At 49.9% G+C, this 18,744-nt stretch overlaps 1 protein-coding gene across 4 annotated transcripts in view; it reads right to left on the bottom strand.

The window, feature by feature from the left end:
* Nucleotides 1-18,744, bottom strand: part of PIANP (PILR alpha associated neural protein) — a 111,350-nt gene that overhangs the window by 23,651 nt on the left and 68,955 nt on the right. For all 4 annotated transcript variants that reach the window (XM_082267382.1, XM_082267383.1, XM_082267381.1 and 1 more), the window contains exon 5: nucleotides 14,049-14,234. In XM_082267382.1, the coding sequence (XP_082123508.1) occupies nucleotides 14,049-14,234 (186 nt within the window). The remainder of the gene's footprint in view (nucleotides 1-14,048; nucleotides 14,235-18,744) is intronic.

Here is an 18,744-nt window from a genome sequence, read left to right as displayed (position 1 = left end):
CCACAGCAATGCCCCCAATAAAATGCAGAGTGCCACAGCAATGCCCCCAATAAAATGCAGAGTGCCACAGCAATGCCCCCAATAAAATGCAGAGTGCCACAGCAATGCCCCCAATAAAATGCAGAGTGCCACAGCAATGCCCCCAATAAAATGCAGAGTGCCACAGCAATGCCCCCAATAAAATGCAGAGTGCCACAGCAATGCCCCCAATAAACTGCAGAGTGCCACAGCAATGCCCCCCCGCGACCCCGTGCACTTACCTCACGGACGGTCACGGCACTCTGTCTTCAGTCCCCGGCTTCCAGCTTCCCGCGTCTCCATCCTCCCGAGTCCCGGCGCCTCCTCCTCGGCCAATGGCATGAAGTTGGCCTTTCGGCCAATCAGGAAGCGGGAGGACCCGCTCCCTGATTGGCCAGGAGGAGGATCCGTATGACAATAGCGAATTTTCATTCGCTATTGTCACACGATGGGCGTGCTCTCGGGGTGCACGCTCTGCTCCCTGGCCGCTCCGTCTGCGGCTGCGCCGTCTAACTAGGTGCTTGCGCGGGACGTAATTTCCACTGCGCGACCGCGCACGCGCGCACCTTAAAGGGAACACTGGTCACTAGATGACACAGGGTGCTCAGGGGTCACTAGATGACACAAGGTGATCAGGAGTCACTAGATGACACAAGGGGCTCAGGAGTCACTAGATGACACAGGGTGCTCAGGGGTCACTAGATGACACAGGGTGCTCAGGGGTCACTAGATGACACAAGGTGATCAGGAGTCACTAGATGACACAGGGTGATCAGGAGTCACTAGATGACACAGGGTGCTCAGGGGTCACTAGATGACACAAGGTGCTCAGGGGTCACTAGATGACACAAGGTGCTCAGGGGTCACTAGATGACACAAGGTGCTCAGGAGTCACTAGATGACACAGGGTAATCAGGGGTCGCTAGATGACACAAGGTTCTAAGGGGTCACTAGATGACACAGGGTGCTCCGGGGTCAATAATTGATACAGGGTGCTCAGAGGTTACTAGATGACACAAGGTGCTCAGGGGTCACTAGATGACACAGGGTGCTCAGGGGTCACTGGATGAAACAAGGTGTTTAGGGGTCACTGGATGACACAGGGTGCTCAGGAGTCACTAGATGACAAAAAGGTGCTCAGGAGTCACTGGATGAAACAAGGTGTTTAGGGGTCACTGGATGACACAGGGTGCTCAGGGGTTACTAGATGACAAAGGGTGCTCAGGGGTCACTAGATGACACAGGGTGCTCAGGGATCACTAGATGACACAAGGTGCTCAGGAGTCACTGGATGACACAGGGTGCTCAGGGGTTACTAGATGACACAGGATGTTTAGAGGTCAACGAATGGCACGGTGCTCAGGAGTCAATGGATGACACAGGGTGCTCAGGGGTCACTTGATGACACAAGGGGCTCAGGGGTCACTAGATGACACAGGATGCTCAGGGGTCACTAGATGACACAGGATGCTCAGGGGTCACTAGATGACACAGGGTGCTCAGGGGTCACTAGATGACAAAAAGGTGATCAGGAGTCACTAGATGACACAAGGTGCTCAGGGGTCACTAGATGACACAAGGTGCTCAGGAGTCACTAGATGACACAAGGGGCTCAGGAGTCACTAGATGACACAAGGTGCTCAGGGGTCACTAGATGACACAGGGTGCTCAGGGGTCACTAGATGACAAAAAGGTGATCAGGAATCACTAGATGACACAAGGTGCTCAGGGGTCACTAGATGACAAAAAGGTGATCAGGAGTCACTAGATGACACAAGGTGCTCAGGGGTCACTAGATGACACAAGGTGCTCAGGAGTCACTAGATGACACAAGGGGCTCAGGAGTCACTAGATGACACAGGGTGCTCAGGGGTCACTAGATGACACAAGGTGCTCAGGGGTCACTAGATGACACAAGGTGCTCAGGGGTCACTAGATGACACAAGGTGCTCAGGAGTCACTAGATGACACAGGGTGCTCAGGGGTCACTAGATGACACAAGGGGCTCAGGGGTCACTAGATGACACAGGGTGCTCAGGGGTCACTAGATGACACAGGGTGCTCAGGGGTCACTAGATGACACAAGGTGCTCAGGGGTCACTAGATGACACAGGGTGCTCAGGGGTCACTAAATGACAAAAAGGTGATCAGGGGTCACTAAATGACAAAAAGGTGATCAGGAGTCACTAAATGACACAAGGTGCTCAGGGGTCACTAGATGACACAGGGTGCTCAGGGGTCACTAGATGACACAGGGTGCTCAGGGGTCACTAGATGACACAGGGTGCTCAGGGGTCACTAGATGACACAGGGTGCTCAGGGGTCACTAGATGACACAGGGTGCTCAGGGTTTACTAGATGACACAGGGTGCTCAGGAGTCACTAGATGACACAGGGTGCTCAGGAGTCACTGGATGACAAAAAGGTGATCAGGAGTCACTAAATGACACAAGGTGCTCAGGGGTCACTAGATGACACAGGATGCTCAGGGGTCACTAGATGACACAGGGTGCTCAGGAGTCACTAGATGACACAAGGTGATCAGGGGTCACTAGATGACACAGGGTGCTCAGGGGTCACTAGATGACACAGGGTGCTCAGGGGTCACTAGATGACACAAGGTGATCAGGGGTCACTAGATGACACAGGGTGCTCAGGGGTCACTAGATGACACAGGGTGCTCAGGAGTCACTGGATGACACAGGGTGCTCAGGAGTCAATGGATGACACAGGGTGCTCAGGGGTCACTTGATGACATGGTGCTCAGGGGTCAATAGATTACCCAGGGTGCTCAGGGGTCACTAGATGACACAGGGTAATCAGGGGTCGCTAGATGACACAGGGTAATCAGGGGTCACTAGATGACACAGGGTAATCAGGGGTCACTAGATGACACAGGGTAATCAGGGGTCACTAGATGACACAGGGTAATCAGGGGTCACTAGATGACACAGGGTGCTCAGGGGTCACTAGATGACACGGTGCTCAGGAGTCAATGGATGACACAATGTGCTCAGGGCTCACTAGATGAAATAGGGTGCTCAGGGGTTACTAGATGACACAGGGTGCTCATTGGTCAACAGATGACACAAGGTGTTTAGGGGTCACTAGATGAAACAGGTTACCCTCAGGTTCACTTGAGTCATTAGATGACTCTTCTCTGGGGAGCCCTTGGAGTCATGGGATGCACAGGAATGAACTGGGGTTACTAGATCAGTGATCTCCAAACTGTGTCCTGGGGGCCGGATGTGGCCCTTTGCTCGTCTTTATCAGGCCTTTGGGGAACTTTTCTTCCTTCTGATAAAAGGCACTATTCTCATCACTGACACCAATAGTGGGGCATAATTTCTGCCACTGACACCAACCATGGGTCATTATTTATCCAACTGACAGCAATGATGGGGCACTATTCCTCCCACTGACACCAATGATGGGGCACTATTCCTCCCACTGACACCAATGATGGGGCACTATTCCTCCCACTGACACCAATGATGGGGCACTATTCCTCCCACTGACACCAATGATGGGGCACTATTCCTCCCACTGACACCAATGATGGGACACTATTCCTCCCACTGATACCAATGATGGGGCACTATTCCTCCCACTGACACCAATGATGGGGCACTATTCCTCCCACTGACACCAATGATGGGACACTATTCCTCCCACTGACACCAATGATGGGACATTATTCCTCCCACTGATACCAATGATGGGGCACTATTGATCTTTTATTGAAAAGAATCAAGCAACATATTTTATACAAAAGTAAAAAACATAACTATAGTACAATATTCCAACAGAAAACAAAGGAATACACATTCATGTGCAGAATATATACAATATATACATAATCCACTTCCAACATTTTTAGAAAACTATTTACATAAAGCAGCAGAGAGGGCCTAAGAGGCACAACCCATCACCTATGTATGCAGCCATTTATCAAAAACTGAGCATTAAGAAAAAATCTAGGGTGATAAGAGACAGAAAGCCACACCCGGGAAAGAGACTCCTGGCAGTCAGGGAGGCTTGAAACCCCTCCACGCCTTCAGCCAAGCCCTCTGACCCCACTTGTCTCTCTCAAGCGCCCGAATCTTCCCCACCTCATGCAGAATGTCACACACCACCACCTGAACAGGAAGGATTTTACGCCGAAGGGTGACCTGACACCGTGCGTTCCAGGTGTAATAACGGACTACTAAACTAACTAAAAAAAGTGTATCCAAACAAAAGCCCCCACCAGTATTGAATGCTCCGTACACCCACTCAGCATAACCCAGCCTGGAGAGGAAAGGAACACCGAGGGCCCGCCCAACCTGTTTGTATACCTCTATGTTAAAAGGGCAACGAAGCAAAAAATGGTCCATAGTCTCCTCCTCACCTGTACATTCCTCCCGAGGACAACCACGATCCATCCCACTGCGGAATTTCAAATTGCCCCGAACATAGAGCCTCCCGTGGAAGCACAACCAGGCCAGATCCCTGAATTTAAGGGGGACTCTAGCCAAATTAATCAGTCTTAACCCTTCCCTCAAAATTGGGCCTGGGCAATCCCTTAAGGCCAGTGGGTCATGAAAGACTTCGCTCAAGACTCGGCTCATAAGGACTTTCCTCGGAGCGGATCTGAGATCTTCAGCCGACAGTCGCCACTGCCGCAGTAACTTCAGACACGGAGCGACATAGGCTGGGAGCTGACCACGATGACCCCTGAGATTCTTCACTTGGCCACCTTCTTCCCAAAGTCGCAGAAAAGGCCTAAACCAAGATCTAAACATGCCTGCCCATCCAGGAGGTTCCACTGTAAGCATACTACCAATGTTAAACTTGAGAAATAGCAGTGAAAAGAAAAGAACGGGGTTGACCATACCCAAGCCACCCTCCCTCCTGGATAGATAGGTAACATTCCTCTTGATGGGGTTCAGTCTGTTCCCCCACAGCATCTGGAAGAACACACTATAGATCCTAGCATAGAGAGACACTGGCAAGATGCAGACAGGGCTGACATACAAGAAGATCGGTATCAGGTAAGTCTTAATCAGATCAACCCTTTCCCTCAGAGATAACTTCCATCTCTTCCAGCTGACCACCTTAGTATTGGCAACTTCCAGCCTGCCTTCCCAGTTTTTGAGGCCATAATCGCCAGGTCCAAATTCAATGCCTAATATCTTAATATTTTCCTGGGGCACTGGAAAGTTGTCCGGGAGATCAAACCCCTCACCTTCCTTTCCCATCCAAAAAACTTCACTCTTTTCCTGATTGATCTTGGAGCCTGATGCTTCAGAGTACCGTGATGTCAGAGAGACCACCTCCTCCGCTTCATCTGTCCCAGTGACAATCACTGACACATCATCCGCATAGGCAACAACCCTCAAAGGCGGCTCACCCGGGATTCCCACTGGTACCCCACACAACATGCTGCTCTCTAGCCTCCTGATGAAGGGGTCGATTGCAAACACATAGAGCAGGGGACTCAGGGGACAACCCTGGCGCACCCCAGAACCAACCTCAAAGGACTGTCCAACCCAACCATTAACAAGAGGGAAGCTTTCTGCCCCCTTATACAAGACTTTTAACCAATCGACAAAACCACCCGGCAGACCGTACTTACTAAAGAGCAACCACAGGTACTCATGGTTGACACGATCGAAAGCCTTTGCCTGATCCAATGCCAGTAAATACTTTCCCCAGCCTGCAGCCCTGCACTGCTCCAAGGCCTCCCGGACAGCTAAAACCGCTGTGAAGGTGCTCCTACCCTGGATCGAACAGTGCTGATGGCGAGAAAGCAAAGACTCTGCTACTGCCGATAGGCGCCAGAAAAGTATCTTCGCCAGCACCTTTCTATCGACATTGAGAAGGCTAATGGGGCGCCAATTCTCAATCATCGAAGGATCTTTACCTTTTGAAAGAAGAATCACAGCTGAGAGTCTCATGGAAGGGGGAAGCACCCCCTCAGCAAGACAACTGTTAAAAATCTCTACCAAATGTGGGGCCAGAATAGACTTAAAGGCTTTGTAAAACTCAGCCGTCAGACCATCCGGTCCAGGTGACTTTTTGATGGCAAGCTGTTCAATTGCCCTCGTCACCTCTTCAACTGTGATCTCTTCTGTCAAATTCATCAAGAGGACATCTCCACCATTTAGACCTGGAGTAGAGTCCAAAAAGCTTTCCATCTTGTCACGGTCAAGCTCTTTCCTCCCAAGAAGTTCAGCATAAAAAGACCTCACGACCTCCAGGATCCCTGACCTGGACTTTGTCAAGGAACCTGTACTATCCTTAAGGCCAACGACCATCTTAACAGCTACACCCTGTTTGCAGTTCTGGTAAGGGTCAGGCGAGTGGTATTTCCCATAGTCCCTCTCCAGAACCAAAGAGGTATGCCGGTCATATTGACACTTCCTGAGGAGGATTTTCACTTCAGAGATTGCCCCAGGATCTCCTCCTCTCGAGACAAGAATATCCAGCTTCCTCCGCAAACGTTGGTAGGTCATGTATCTATTAAACTGTTTTTTATTGGCTAGGCCCCTGAAGAATCCAGCAATCCTCTTTTTGGTCAGCTCCCACCACTCAGCCTTGCTGCTACAAAAGTCCAGGATGGTCACCTGTGCCTGAAAGAATTCCTCAAAGGATTGTCTAACATGTTCTTCCTCAAGGAGAGTCGAATTCAATCTCCAGATGCCTTTGCCCCTCTGAGGGAAGTCTGAAGCATTCAAGACCACAGATAGCATACAGTGATCAGAGAACTCCACTGCCTGCACCACTGGGGGTGAGAAAGCAGAGGCCTCCTTCAAAAAAAACCTATCTATTCTACTCTGGCTATTACCTCGATGAAAAGTGAACCCTGTGTCATCCGGAAGGTGCTTAATGTGCACATCCACAAGACCAGCATCCCTAACCATACTATTTAAAAAAACGCTATCATATCCCAGCCTGTCATTGAAGTCCTTCCTGTCCTTGGGCCTAGTCACAGTATTAAAGTCACCTCCAAAAACCACTTGCCGGGATGTAAAAAGAAATGGCTTGATCCTTGTAAAAAGGCATTTCCTGTCCCACTTTGTGTGTGGCCCATAAATATTAATTAGGCGCAGGTCCTGCCCTCCCACAAGAACGTCTAAGACCATACATCTCCCAATCTCCACCTCAATAACCCGCCGGACAGTTACCATGCCGGTTTTAAACAACACCGCCACCCCGCCGTAAGGCTCGGCCGCAAGAGACCAGTAAGATGGACCATACCTCCACTCTCTCTTGGCCATATGAATATCTGCCAAGGAGGTGAGCCTAGTCTCCTGCAAAAATAAAATTTCAGCATCTAATTGGCTGAACAAAAAGAAGGCCATAGAACGAGCTCTTACCGACTTAATGCTGGCAACATTTATTGTCACCACTTTTAACGGAGGGGGAACCGCCATTTGGGTTATTGGGTGGATTGCTTCTTAGCTCCCCTCTGCTGCTCATCACCAGAAGCCTCTCTCTTTCTTGAGGCCTCCTCCAATTCCATTTCTGAATCAGAATTTTGCTCAGAAGAAGCTCCAGATGTGGAGATATCCCATGCAGAAGCCCTAGAACGGTTGGGGACAGACACTGGGGCATCCTGTCCCTGTTCCGTCCTCACCGCCTGTCTCTTCCGCCTCACAACCTTCCTTCTCTCCTCCAGGTACTGCAGGTCAGATTCAGAGATGTTATCTCTTGTTTTCTTCTTTTTTGAAGTCTTCACAGAAGACTTCTTTACAGAGGAAACCGCAGCACCCTTTTTGGTACCCTCTACCACTCCTGGTGGGGGGGGACCTTCCCTTAAGTCAGACCTAGGAGGGGATGACTCATGGGGCAAGACTGACTCAGGGGGGACAGACTTAGAAGGTTCTGACACAAGAGGAGCCGGTACAGTAGGCTGGGGGGACACAGAGACAGTCACAGAAGGAATACCTACAGACACAGGAGGGTTGGCCACAGAAACTGGGGAGGGATCCTGAACAGGACCTGGGGGGTCAGTCACCGCTGAGGAGGATGGTACACCAGGGGCCTCATCCTCCATCCCGTCCAGCCTCAACAGTTCATCTACTACCTCCTTCTCCATGTTGTGCCAGGCCTCCGGACATCGGCTGTAGGGGTGGCCAAGGCGCAGGCACAGGTTGCACCTTATCGCCTGGGTACAGTCCCTGGCCACATGACCCTGTCCCCGACATACTGAACATATTAAGGCTGAACAGGAGGAGCTAAAATGCCCCTTTTCTCCACAGCGGTGACATAGCTTTGGCTGACCAGGATAAAAAATAGTCATCCTATCCCTCCCTATGAAAGCCGAGGAGGGCAGGTGACGGACAACATTCCCATCCCTGGCCAACCTAACCGTTACTGACCAACCCCCGGTCCAGATGTCACGTTCATCAAGGATTTTTTCTAGCCTTGTCAAAACCTCACCATAGTTCCTTAACCAGACCTCTAGGTCCCGAGCAGGAACACTCTCATTATTGAGGATGATGGTTATTTTTTTAACCGTTGATCTCTGCGAAACAGCAACTGGTGCCAGATCTTCCCATTCGGGTCTTGACCTGCACCGAGCCTCATATCGTTCCCAGAACAGGTCAAGACCCTCCGGCCTGGTGAAGCTGATTGTGTACTCCCGGCTCCCAGCTACATGTATTAGGGCATAAAGGTCATTCGCCCCAAAGCCCATCTCCAAAATCATATCCACCACCACACGCCGTGCTGGAGAGACTGCACCACCTTCCCATTTAAGTATAACGACATTACGTCTTGGACCCCCAGCAGAAGCCAGAGACCCAAGACCGGAACCAGGGGTGCTCAAAGTGGCAGTTTGTGGTGTAAATCTCTGCCTGGAAGCAGGGTTCCTCATTGGCTGCAGCCCTGGCTTAATAATATTACCAGGAGCAGAGCGTACCACCTGAGCAAAAGAAGGCTTATCAGGGCCAAGACCCCACACCGATGTAACTTTAGCTGGTACATTATTATTATTATCCTTATTATTAATTGCTTGTACTGAGCCAGTAGGATTTCCCATTACACAAACATTAGTAGGATTATTCAGAACACCTGTGTTGGAAGAAATGTCAGAACAATCAGTATTCACTATCACAGTTTCTGCTGTAGTACCACAGGTGTCCTGATGCTGCAGTATAGAGACAGCAGCTGTGACTGGACAAACAGCCTTTGACTCAGCAAAAGGGGGGTTAACGGGTTGTTCTGGCTCTTGTAGTTCCTTTGCTGCAATGTCATTTTTTAAACGCAATTTTTCCTCAGTGGAAACATCAGCAGCTGAAGTATTGCTGGATATAATATTACCAGCCTGGGTGTCATTGGGCAAAACATCAGTATTAGCCAAGGTGTTAAATGGCACAAAAATAGTTTTATCAGTCACTTGTGACTTGCTAGGTTTTACCTTATCAGGCACATTGTCAGGAAAGTTCTCCTCACCAAACACCAGCTGATCCGCCCGTAATGGAGACTCCACTGCCTGGATCACTGTCAGCATGCCTCCTGAGCCCTGAGAAGGCAACGGGTTGCTTACCTCACCTTGGGGGGGCAGGGGGTCAGAACTTGGGGTCCCCTCCTCCACCTCCATCTTTGCCATCCTTGCAAATCTGCGGTCATTGCAAAACTTTTCCTTAAAGGGCCCCTCTTTACCTTCCATCATGGACACAATGGTTTCCTGGTGTTGAACCCGGACCTTTGCCAACTGGATTTCCGGATCCATAGATCCACGGTTGCGGCTGTACAAACCTTCACGTTGCTTTCGCAGACGCTTCAACTCCGCTCTCAGTTTGTAGAGCTGGTCTCTCTCCCTATTCAGGACCTTGATCCCGGCCACCACTCGCTCCCGAATGGACTCGGTATCCTCATCCTCACCAGGGGCAGAGAGATCCCCAGCCATGGCTTGTCCAGGAGCAGGTATGTCATCCGTCAGCCCAGGGGATGGCTGAGAGCTTCCAGCAGGAGAGGCCCTGCTGGCCTGCATGGCCTCCCCAGATAGGGGCCAGCAGAGCTGGGAGAGATTTTACCAGACTCCCCTCTCAAACAGATCACCTGGAGCAGCTCCAGACACACAGCCAGAGAACCTTCCTGCAGCCACACCCGAAGCTGAATGATGGGAAACTACTCCTCCCACTGACAGCAATGATGGGACACTATTCCTCCCACTGACACCAATGATGGGGCACTATTCCTTCTACAGACACCAATGATGGGGCACTATTCCTCCTACTGACACCAATGATGGGGCACTATTCCTCCCACTGACACCAATGATGGGGCACTATTCCTCCCACTGACACCAATGATGGGACACTATTCCTCCCACTGACACCAACGATGCAGTGCCACTTCTCCCTCTGAAACCAATGATCAGGAGCTATTCCTCCCACTGACATCAACGATGGGGTGCCATTTCTCTCACTGAAACCCAGTGGCGGCCGGTGTATTAGGGGCGCCGCCCCCCCCCCCCATCCATGGGTCCGGCCCCCTAATCTGCATGCAGGGCGCCGGACGCATGGAGCTTAATGTTTTTTTTTTTTTAAATCACCTGATTAGAGCCAGAGGCTCTAATAGGGTGATGCAAAGGGTGGTCCCGGGGCGCAGAGCAGTGTGCCTAGAGCCCACCCCATGTGTGACAATAGCGAATGATAATTCGCTATTGTCACACCGATCCTCCTCCTGGCCAATCAGGAAGCCGTCTAATACTGGCTTCCTGATTGGCTGCATGGCAAACCCAATGCCATTGGCCGAGGAGGAGGCGGGAGGACTCTAGAAGACGCGCCGCCGGAATGAGAAGAAGCCGCCCGCCGGGACAGAAGACAAGAGAAGCCATCGCCGAGTGAGGAGAAGCCGCCCGCCGGGACAGAAGACAAGAGAAGCCGTCACCAAGTGAGGAGAAGCCACCCGCCGGGACAGAAGACAAGAGAAGCCGTCACCAAGTGAGGAGAAGCCGCCCGCCGGGACTGAAGACAAGAGAAGCCGTTGCTGCCGGGCTGCTCCAGGGCTCCAGGTAAGTGCACTGGTCTCGGGGGGGGGGGGGGGGCCCACACTGCATTGAAGGGGGCACGGCACGCTGGTCACTGCATTGATGGGGGCATGCACGCTGGTCACTTCATTGATGGGGGCACGGCAAGCTGGTCACTGCATTGATGGGGGCACGGCAAGCTGGTCACTGCATTGATGGGGCATGCAAGCTGGTCACTGCATTGATGGGGCATGCACGCTGGTCACTGCATTGATGGGGGCACGGCACGCTGGTCACTGCATTGATGGGGGCATGGCACGCTGGTCACTGCATTGATGGGGGCATGCACGCTGGTCACTTCATTGATGGGGGCATGCACGCTGGTCACTTCATTGAAGGGGGCACGGCAAGCTGGTCACTGCATTGATGGGGGCATGCACGCTGGTCACTGCATTGATGGGGGCACGGCAAGCTGGTCACTGCATTGAAGGGGACATGGCACGCTGGTCACTGCATTGAAGGGGGCACGGCAAGCTGGTTACTGCATTGATGGGGGCAGGCAAGTTGGTCACTGCATTGATGGGGGCACGGCACGCTGGTCATTGCATTGATGGGGGGGCATGCTGGTCACTGCATTGAATGGGGGCATGCTGTGGTAACTCTGCATTGAATGGGGGCATGCTGTGGTAACTCTGAATTGAATGGGGGCACGCTGTAGTTTCTCTGCATTGAATGGGGGCACGCTGTAGTTACTCTGCATTGAATGGGGGCACGCTGTAGTAACTCTGCATTGAATGGGGGCACGCTGTAGTAACTCTGCATTGAATGGGGGCATGCTGTAGTAATTCTGCATTGAATGGGGTGTCAGGTAAACTCCAACAGTTTGGCTAATTAGCGCATTCGCGCATTGGCGCGAATACGCATGTGCGGCCAACTCCGGGCAAGATCAACTAGGAACGTGCGTGCGCCAATGCGCACGCGCGCACGCAGGACGTGACGGCGCTTGGCGCCAAAGGCCTATTTAAACTCAGCAACTCAGCAATGGCAGCCACTTCAGCTCCTTGTGTCCCTTGTGCCTTGTTTTGTCTGTTTATCTTGGATTTCCTGTTGCCGACCCGGATTGCTTAACCATCGACTCTTCTTGATACCTCTGGCTCCTGACCCTTTGGCTTGTCTCTGGACTCTCCTCTGTTTTCTCCAGTGTCTGACCCGGCTTGGCTATTGACTCCGCATTACCAGTCTCCTGTGGGCTATCCAGCTTACCTTGTTCCTGCAGCACACCTGCCTGGCTTGTCAAGTGTTCCAGATCCGCCTTGGACCTATCACCCATAGGCCGCAGCCACCATTTGGCCATCCCAGCCAGCAACCTGTGCTACTTCGGGCACAGCACTCCCTGTCTCACCTCCAGGGGTGTCAGGACCTAGCCGCAAGGGGAGCCCTCTCTACACTCCGGCTTCGGATCAGGTACGTGACATGGGGGCACGCTGTAGTAATTCTGCATTGATGGTGGCATGCTGTGGTAACTTTGCATTGAAAGGGGGCACACTATACTTTGATTACTGAAGGCCCCTTTCACACTTTTGTGACCTCAAAGTCATGCAATTTTTTGCCGCGTTTTTTTTGCCGCAAAGCAATGCCTATTAGATTTTTTCTGTTTGCGCCCCCCGAAAATTTTGAGCACCAGCCGCCACTGCTGAAACCAATGATCAGGGGCTATTCCTCCCACTGACACTAACCATGAGCGACTATTCCTCCCACTGACACTAACCATGAGCGACTATTCCTCCCACTGAAACAAATTTTGGGGCAATATTCCTTCCACTGACACCAATGATGGGGCAGTATTCCTCCCCCTAAGATGGGCCATTTTTTACTTTCTCTGACACAGGACATTTTTTTACCTTCACTGGCTACAAACTGCCCCCACTAAAGTCTGAAGGATAGTAAACTGGTCCTTTAGTTAGAAAGTTTTGAGACCCCTGTACTACTTGACATATAATGCCCAGGGATTCACTGGAGCCATAGAATGCAGTGGAGTAATTCAATGACACCGGGTGCTTTGGGGTACAGTGCAGCCACAGGGTGCACAAGGGCTCACTGGAGTCACTAGATGATATAAGATGCTCAGGGATGCCCTTGGAGTCACTGGGCTTAAAGGGGCGAACTGGAGTCACTAGATGACAGGATTCTTAGGGGTGCACTGGCGTCACAGGGTGCATTGGGGTCTTTAGATGACACAGGGTGCATTGGGGTCTATAGATGACACAGGGTGCATATGGAGACAAAAGGGCATGCTTGAGGTCAATAGATTTCACAGGGTGCTCTCAGGCTCTCCTGGGGTCAGGGAGGCTCTCTGGAGCTACTAGATGAGACAGGATGCCCTGAGGTGCCCTGGAGTCACTAGATAATGCTGGATGCTCTGGGGTGCACATGCAGGCACTGGGCACACAGGGTGCCCTGAAGTCACTAGATAATGCTGGATGCTCTGGGCTGCACATGCAGGCACTGGGCACACAGGGTGCCCTGGAGTCACTGCTCTGGGGAGCACACAGTGTCATGGGATGCACTGGAGTCATTAGGTGACATAGGATGCTCTATGGAGCACTGCAGTGTTAATTTAGTTGATGAAAATATTTTTGTCAGCGGATAAACTCTAGGAATGATATGATGACCACAGGCACTATGACATTTTTTTACTCCCACCAACCAAAAAGCCTGAGGTATTGTGTACTATCACTGACACCAAGACATTTTCTACTTCTACTGGCCACAGTGTGGCCCCCCTGAAGTCTAAAGGACAGTAAAACCTTTGGAGACCCTTAGCATAGAACATGAGCAGGACCTGGACCAGCTATCACTGTAGTAGCGTAGACTACTACAGTGGTTTCGGAGGACCATCAGGTATAAGAAACCCCTCCTGCAGTGGTCCAAGGTGGGCCAATACACATAATTCCTAGAGTTCAGCTTTGATGGGAGGCCAAGGTTCCTCTTTAGACCCGTCTCACTTTCGTTTGATAGACCTTCATTTTCTCCTTGCACTGTATATGGAAAAGCCTGGTTGACTTACTTGCTTGTTCTGCAGGGAACACTTCTGTCATCCAGGTCACTTTTGTTGAAGTCACCAAGTTTTAATGGATGGAGCCCAGGGATGTCAGAATCGGGTGACAAATTGGTCAGGGGCTGCAGACTTCCTTCTTCCGGTAAAGCACAGCGTTCATTGCGGTTGCGCCTGCGTTTCTGTCTGCGCTCACAGCTGGAAAAAGAGATGATAAAAAAAACCACAAATAAGTGCAAATATCGTAGCTCTTGTGACTGGTAAAATCCTAAGAGATAGATAGATAGATAGATAGATAGATAGATAGATAGATAGATAGATAGATAGATAGATAGATAGATAGATAGATAGATAGATAGATAGATAGATAGATAGACAGATCTCCTAGAATTCTCATCCTTCCACTTCTGCTGTTAGCTGGTTGTGTTTCCAAGTACTCAGCATAGAGCTGCAGGCTTCCCCTGCACTATCATCAGGGCAAGTTGGCATAGAGCCCTGGTACCCAATCTGTGGTCCAAAGGCAGCATGCGGTCCTTTGGTATATGATGGTTGGCCTTCAGACCTTAGCAGTCTGTAGGTGGAACCTTGATTAGGGTAATAACCTTGATCTCTACCAGCCTTACATACAGTGCCTTGCGAAAGTATTCGGCCCCCTTGAACTTTGCGACCTTTTGCCACATTTCAGGCTTCAAACATAAAGATATAAAAATGTAATTTTTTGTGAAGAATCAACAACAAGTGGGACACAATCATGAAGTGGAACGAAATTTATAGGATATTTCAAACTTTTTTAACAAATAAACTGAAAAATTGGGCGTGCAAAATTATTCAGCCCCTTTACTTTCAGTGCAGCAAACTCTCTCCAGAAGTTCAGTGAGGATCTCTGAATGATCCAATGTTGACCTAAATGACTAATGATGATAAATAGAATCCACCTGTGTGTAATCAAGTCTCCCTATAAATGCACCTGCACTGTGATAGTCTCAGAGGTCCGTTTAAAGCGGAGAGAGCATCATGAAGAACAAGGAACACACCAGGCAGGTCCGAGATACTGTTGTGGAGAAGTTTAAAGCCGGATTTGGATACAAAAAGATTTCCCAAGCTTTAAACATCCCAAGGAGCACTGTGCAAGCGATAATATTGAAATGGAAGGAGTATCAGACCACTGCAAATCTACGAAGATCTAAACTTTCAGCTCATACAAGGAGAAGACTGATCAGAGATGCAGCCAAGAGGCCCATGATCACTCTGGATGAACTGCAGAGATCTACAGCTGAGGTGGGAGACTCTGTCCATAGGACAGCAATCAGTCGTATACTGCACAAATCTGCCCTTTATGGAAGAGTGGCAAGAAGAAAGCCATTTCTTAAAGATATCCATAAAAAGTGTCGTTTAAAGTTTGCCACAAGCCACCTGGGAGACACCAAACATGTGGAAGAAGGGGCTCTGCTCAGATGAAACCAAAATCAAACTTTTTGGCAACAATGCGTTATGTTTGGCGTAAAAGCAACACAGCTCATCACCCTGAACACACCATCCCCACTGTCACACATGGTGGTGGAAGCATCATGGTTTGGGCCTGCTTTTCTTCAGCAGGGGCAGGGAAGATGGTTAAAATTGATGGGAGGATGGATTACATACTGTATATTGAATATTATGTGCGGGTCTTTCGTAGCCTCAGAGACCACATTTGAGGCCCCCATTGGCTCCTAAGTTGACGACCACTGCCATAGAGTGACAACTTGGTGACATACATGGACTTGAGGTAGTTTAGACATTTGCCTCAATAGCTCCTCCACCCTCAGCACAGGTGATGTGACAGTACTGCACAGCCTAGCTAAGCAAGGTTTACCATTAACCCTTCCCGGGTTCCACACAAAGTTCCTACTGGACGATGTTGAGTATAGAGGTAGAGAAGTAGACAGCTGTAGACTTGGGGCAGTGATGGAATGCATGGAGTGATCCATGCTGGCAATAGCCAGGTTGAACATGACTACCTTTGAGCAAAGCTTCTGATGTCATTGGGGAGGAGGAATGAGATGAACTGAGATGAGTCAGCCAGTGCCCTTGGGAAGGCTTCCAACCTGTACAAGGCTAAGTGTGCTGGTTTCTGCCAGCTGACAAAGAGCCAAGTAGGCCTGAAGACCACTGTGCAGCTTTTATGACATGAAAGGACTGTAAACTCTGCTGTCAATGAACTGTAAGCTCTCTTGTCAAGTAGTGGCACTCATTTCCTCCCTCTCCCGTTCTACCTCGGAATCTGTGCACTTTGAAGACCTCCTTTCCTTTGCCAAGGTTTACAGGAATGGCTGCCAAATATAAGCTATTCATGTTATAAACAACTCACTGGTTCATAATCAATGCATAGATCAGCAGGCAGGACGGCGTTAGAGATGGAAACAGGGATTGAAAATTGTATATCAGTAATGGTGACCGTCCCATGTTATTGGTGAGGGGAGTGGTTAGAGATTAGGGCCTGGCTTCAGGGAAAAAAAAGTTTTTGCATTTTGGCAATGGCACTGTTTGGGCTCCATGTTGTGGGTAAGAAAAAAAAGCTTTTCTCTTACGTCCTCTGACAGTCGCCACCCACTCATACAGTCTTCACCAATGGGTATTGACCTCTTATCCACAGGAGCAAGCTAGGCATAAGACTTGTTAAAAACAAAGTAATTTACATAGACACACCTATGGGGGCTGTCCCATTGGTCCAATACCCCCCTGCTATCAGCATTCCCAACTCAGTTTGTCTTCTGCCTAGTTAAGGAGTAAGATAGGCTCTCCCTGTGCTGGGGCTACGGTCTCAGTCTTTCTTCTATTTTAATACTTATATTTTTCCTTAGACCAAACCTTGTTAGGTCTCTAGCGGTGTGGCATCACTTCCTTTTCTGCATGAAGAGAGATCGTTGAGCAGCGTGGTAACACTCCAGGGGGTCCTTTTTGCTGTTTTTGGGGATATTCCTCTGCTTTCGGTGGCGATCACTTCTGCTCGCAGAGTGTCGGAGTTGGCAGCCTTGTCTTGCTGCTCCCCTTACCTGGTGGTTCATAAGGATAAGGTGGTCTTGCGACCTAACCAATCTTTCCTTCCTAAGGTGGTTTCTGATTTTCACCTTAACGAGGATATTGTTTTATCTTCGCTGTGTGCGAACCCTAAGCATCCTAAGCAGTGCGCCTTGCATTCCTTGGATGTAGTCCGGGCGATCAGGGTCTACCTGTCGTCCACTGAATCCTTCAGAAAGTCGGATTCTCTTTCTGTCCTTCATGAGGGACCTCGGAAGGGTATGGCTGCGTCTGCGGCAACCATTTAAAAATGGATCAGACAGACAATTGTACAGGCCTATTCGATTAAGGAAAGGGTACCGCCCTTCCCTGTCAAGGCACATTCTACCAGAACGGTGAGTGTGTCCTGGGCTTTCCGTCATCAGGCTTCGGTGGCCCAGGTGTGCAAGGCAGCGACTTGGTCGTCTGTGCACACCTTTTCCAAGTTCTACAAACTTGATGTTCTGGCATCAGCTGATGCTTCCTTTGGCTGCAAAGTTCTATGTGCGGCAGTGCCTTAAGGGGGCCCTAGTTTTGCAGGCCCCTGGCTGTTGGGGTTGTTTCCCCCTTGTTTATTTGCTTTCCTGGGTTGTTTGCTCCAGTTGAGCTTTTCTGTTACCCAGAGGGTTTACCTTTCTGGTTCAGATAAGGTTCCTTTCTCTGACCTGGGTGCCGCGTTGCCTTTGTGACGGTTGCGCTTCCCACCCCTCATGTCTACACTGCTTTGGGACATTCCATTGGTGAAGACTGAATGAGTGGGCGGCGACTGTCAGAGGACGTAAGAGAAAACTGAATTTTTGTAAAATCTTACCGTAAAATTCCTTTCTCTGAGTCCTCTGACAGTCACCGCCCCCGCCCCTCTTTTGTTTTTTTTTGGACTTTCACTGCTTGCTACCAAACTGAGTTGGGAATGCTGATAGCAGGGGGGTATTGGACCAGTGGGACAGCCCCCATAGGTGTGTCTATGCAAATTACTTTGTTTTTAACACGTCTTATGCCTAGCTTGCTCTTGTGGATAAGAGGTCAATACCCATTGGTGAAGACTGTATGAGTGGGCGACGACTGTCAGAGGACTCAGAGAAAGGAATTTTACGGTAAGATTTTACAAAAATTCAGTTTTTAGACAGCTGAGTATGAAGGTAGCACTATGTTTACACACTTGGGAAATGGAAAGGTTAACTTTAAAGTATTTTGGGTGAATTTTGACTTTGAAAGTGTATCCATTGTTTCATTGTTATTTTTTTGTTGTGTGCTAAAAATCATTTAAATTTTTACAGCCAGTGGGAGGAATAGTGCCCTATCATTGGTGTCAGTGGTAGGAATAGTGCTCCATCATTGGTGTCAGTGGTAGGAATAGTGCCCCATCATTGGTGTCAGTGGGAGGAATAGTGTCCCATCATTGGTGTCAGTGGGAGGAATAGTGCTCCATCATTGGTGTCAGTGGTAGGAATAGTGCCCCATCATTGGTGTCAGTGGGAGGAATAGTGCCCCATCATTGGTGTCAGTGGGAGGAATAGTGCCCCATCATTGGTGTCAGTGGGAGGAATGGTGCCCCATCATTGGTGTCAGTGGGAGGAATAGTGCCCCATCATTGGTGTCAGTGGTAGGAATAGTGCCCCATCATTGGTGTCAGTGGTAGGAATAGTGTCCCATCATTGGTGTCAGTGGGAGG

This window comes from Pelophylax lessonae (assembly GCF_965119305.1).
Source record: "Pelophylax lessonae genome assembly, chromosome: 9".
NCBI lineage: Eukaryota > Metazoa > Chordata > Amphibia > Anura > Ranidae > Pelophylax > Pelophylax lessonae.
This window is presented reverse-complemented; position numbering and strand designations above follow the sequence as displayed.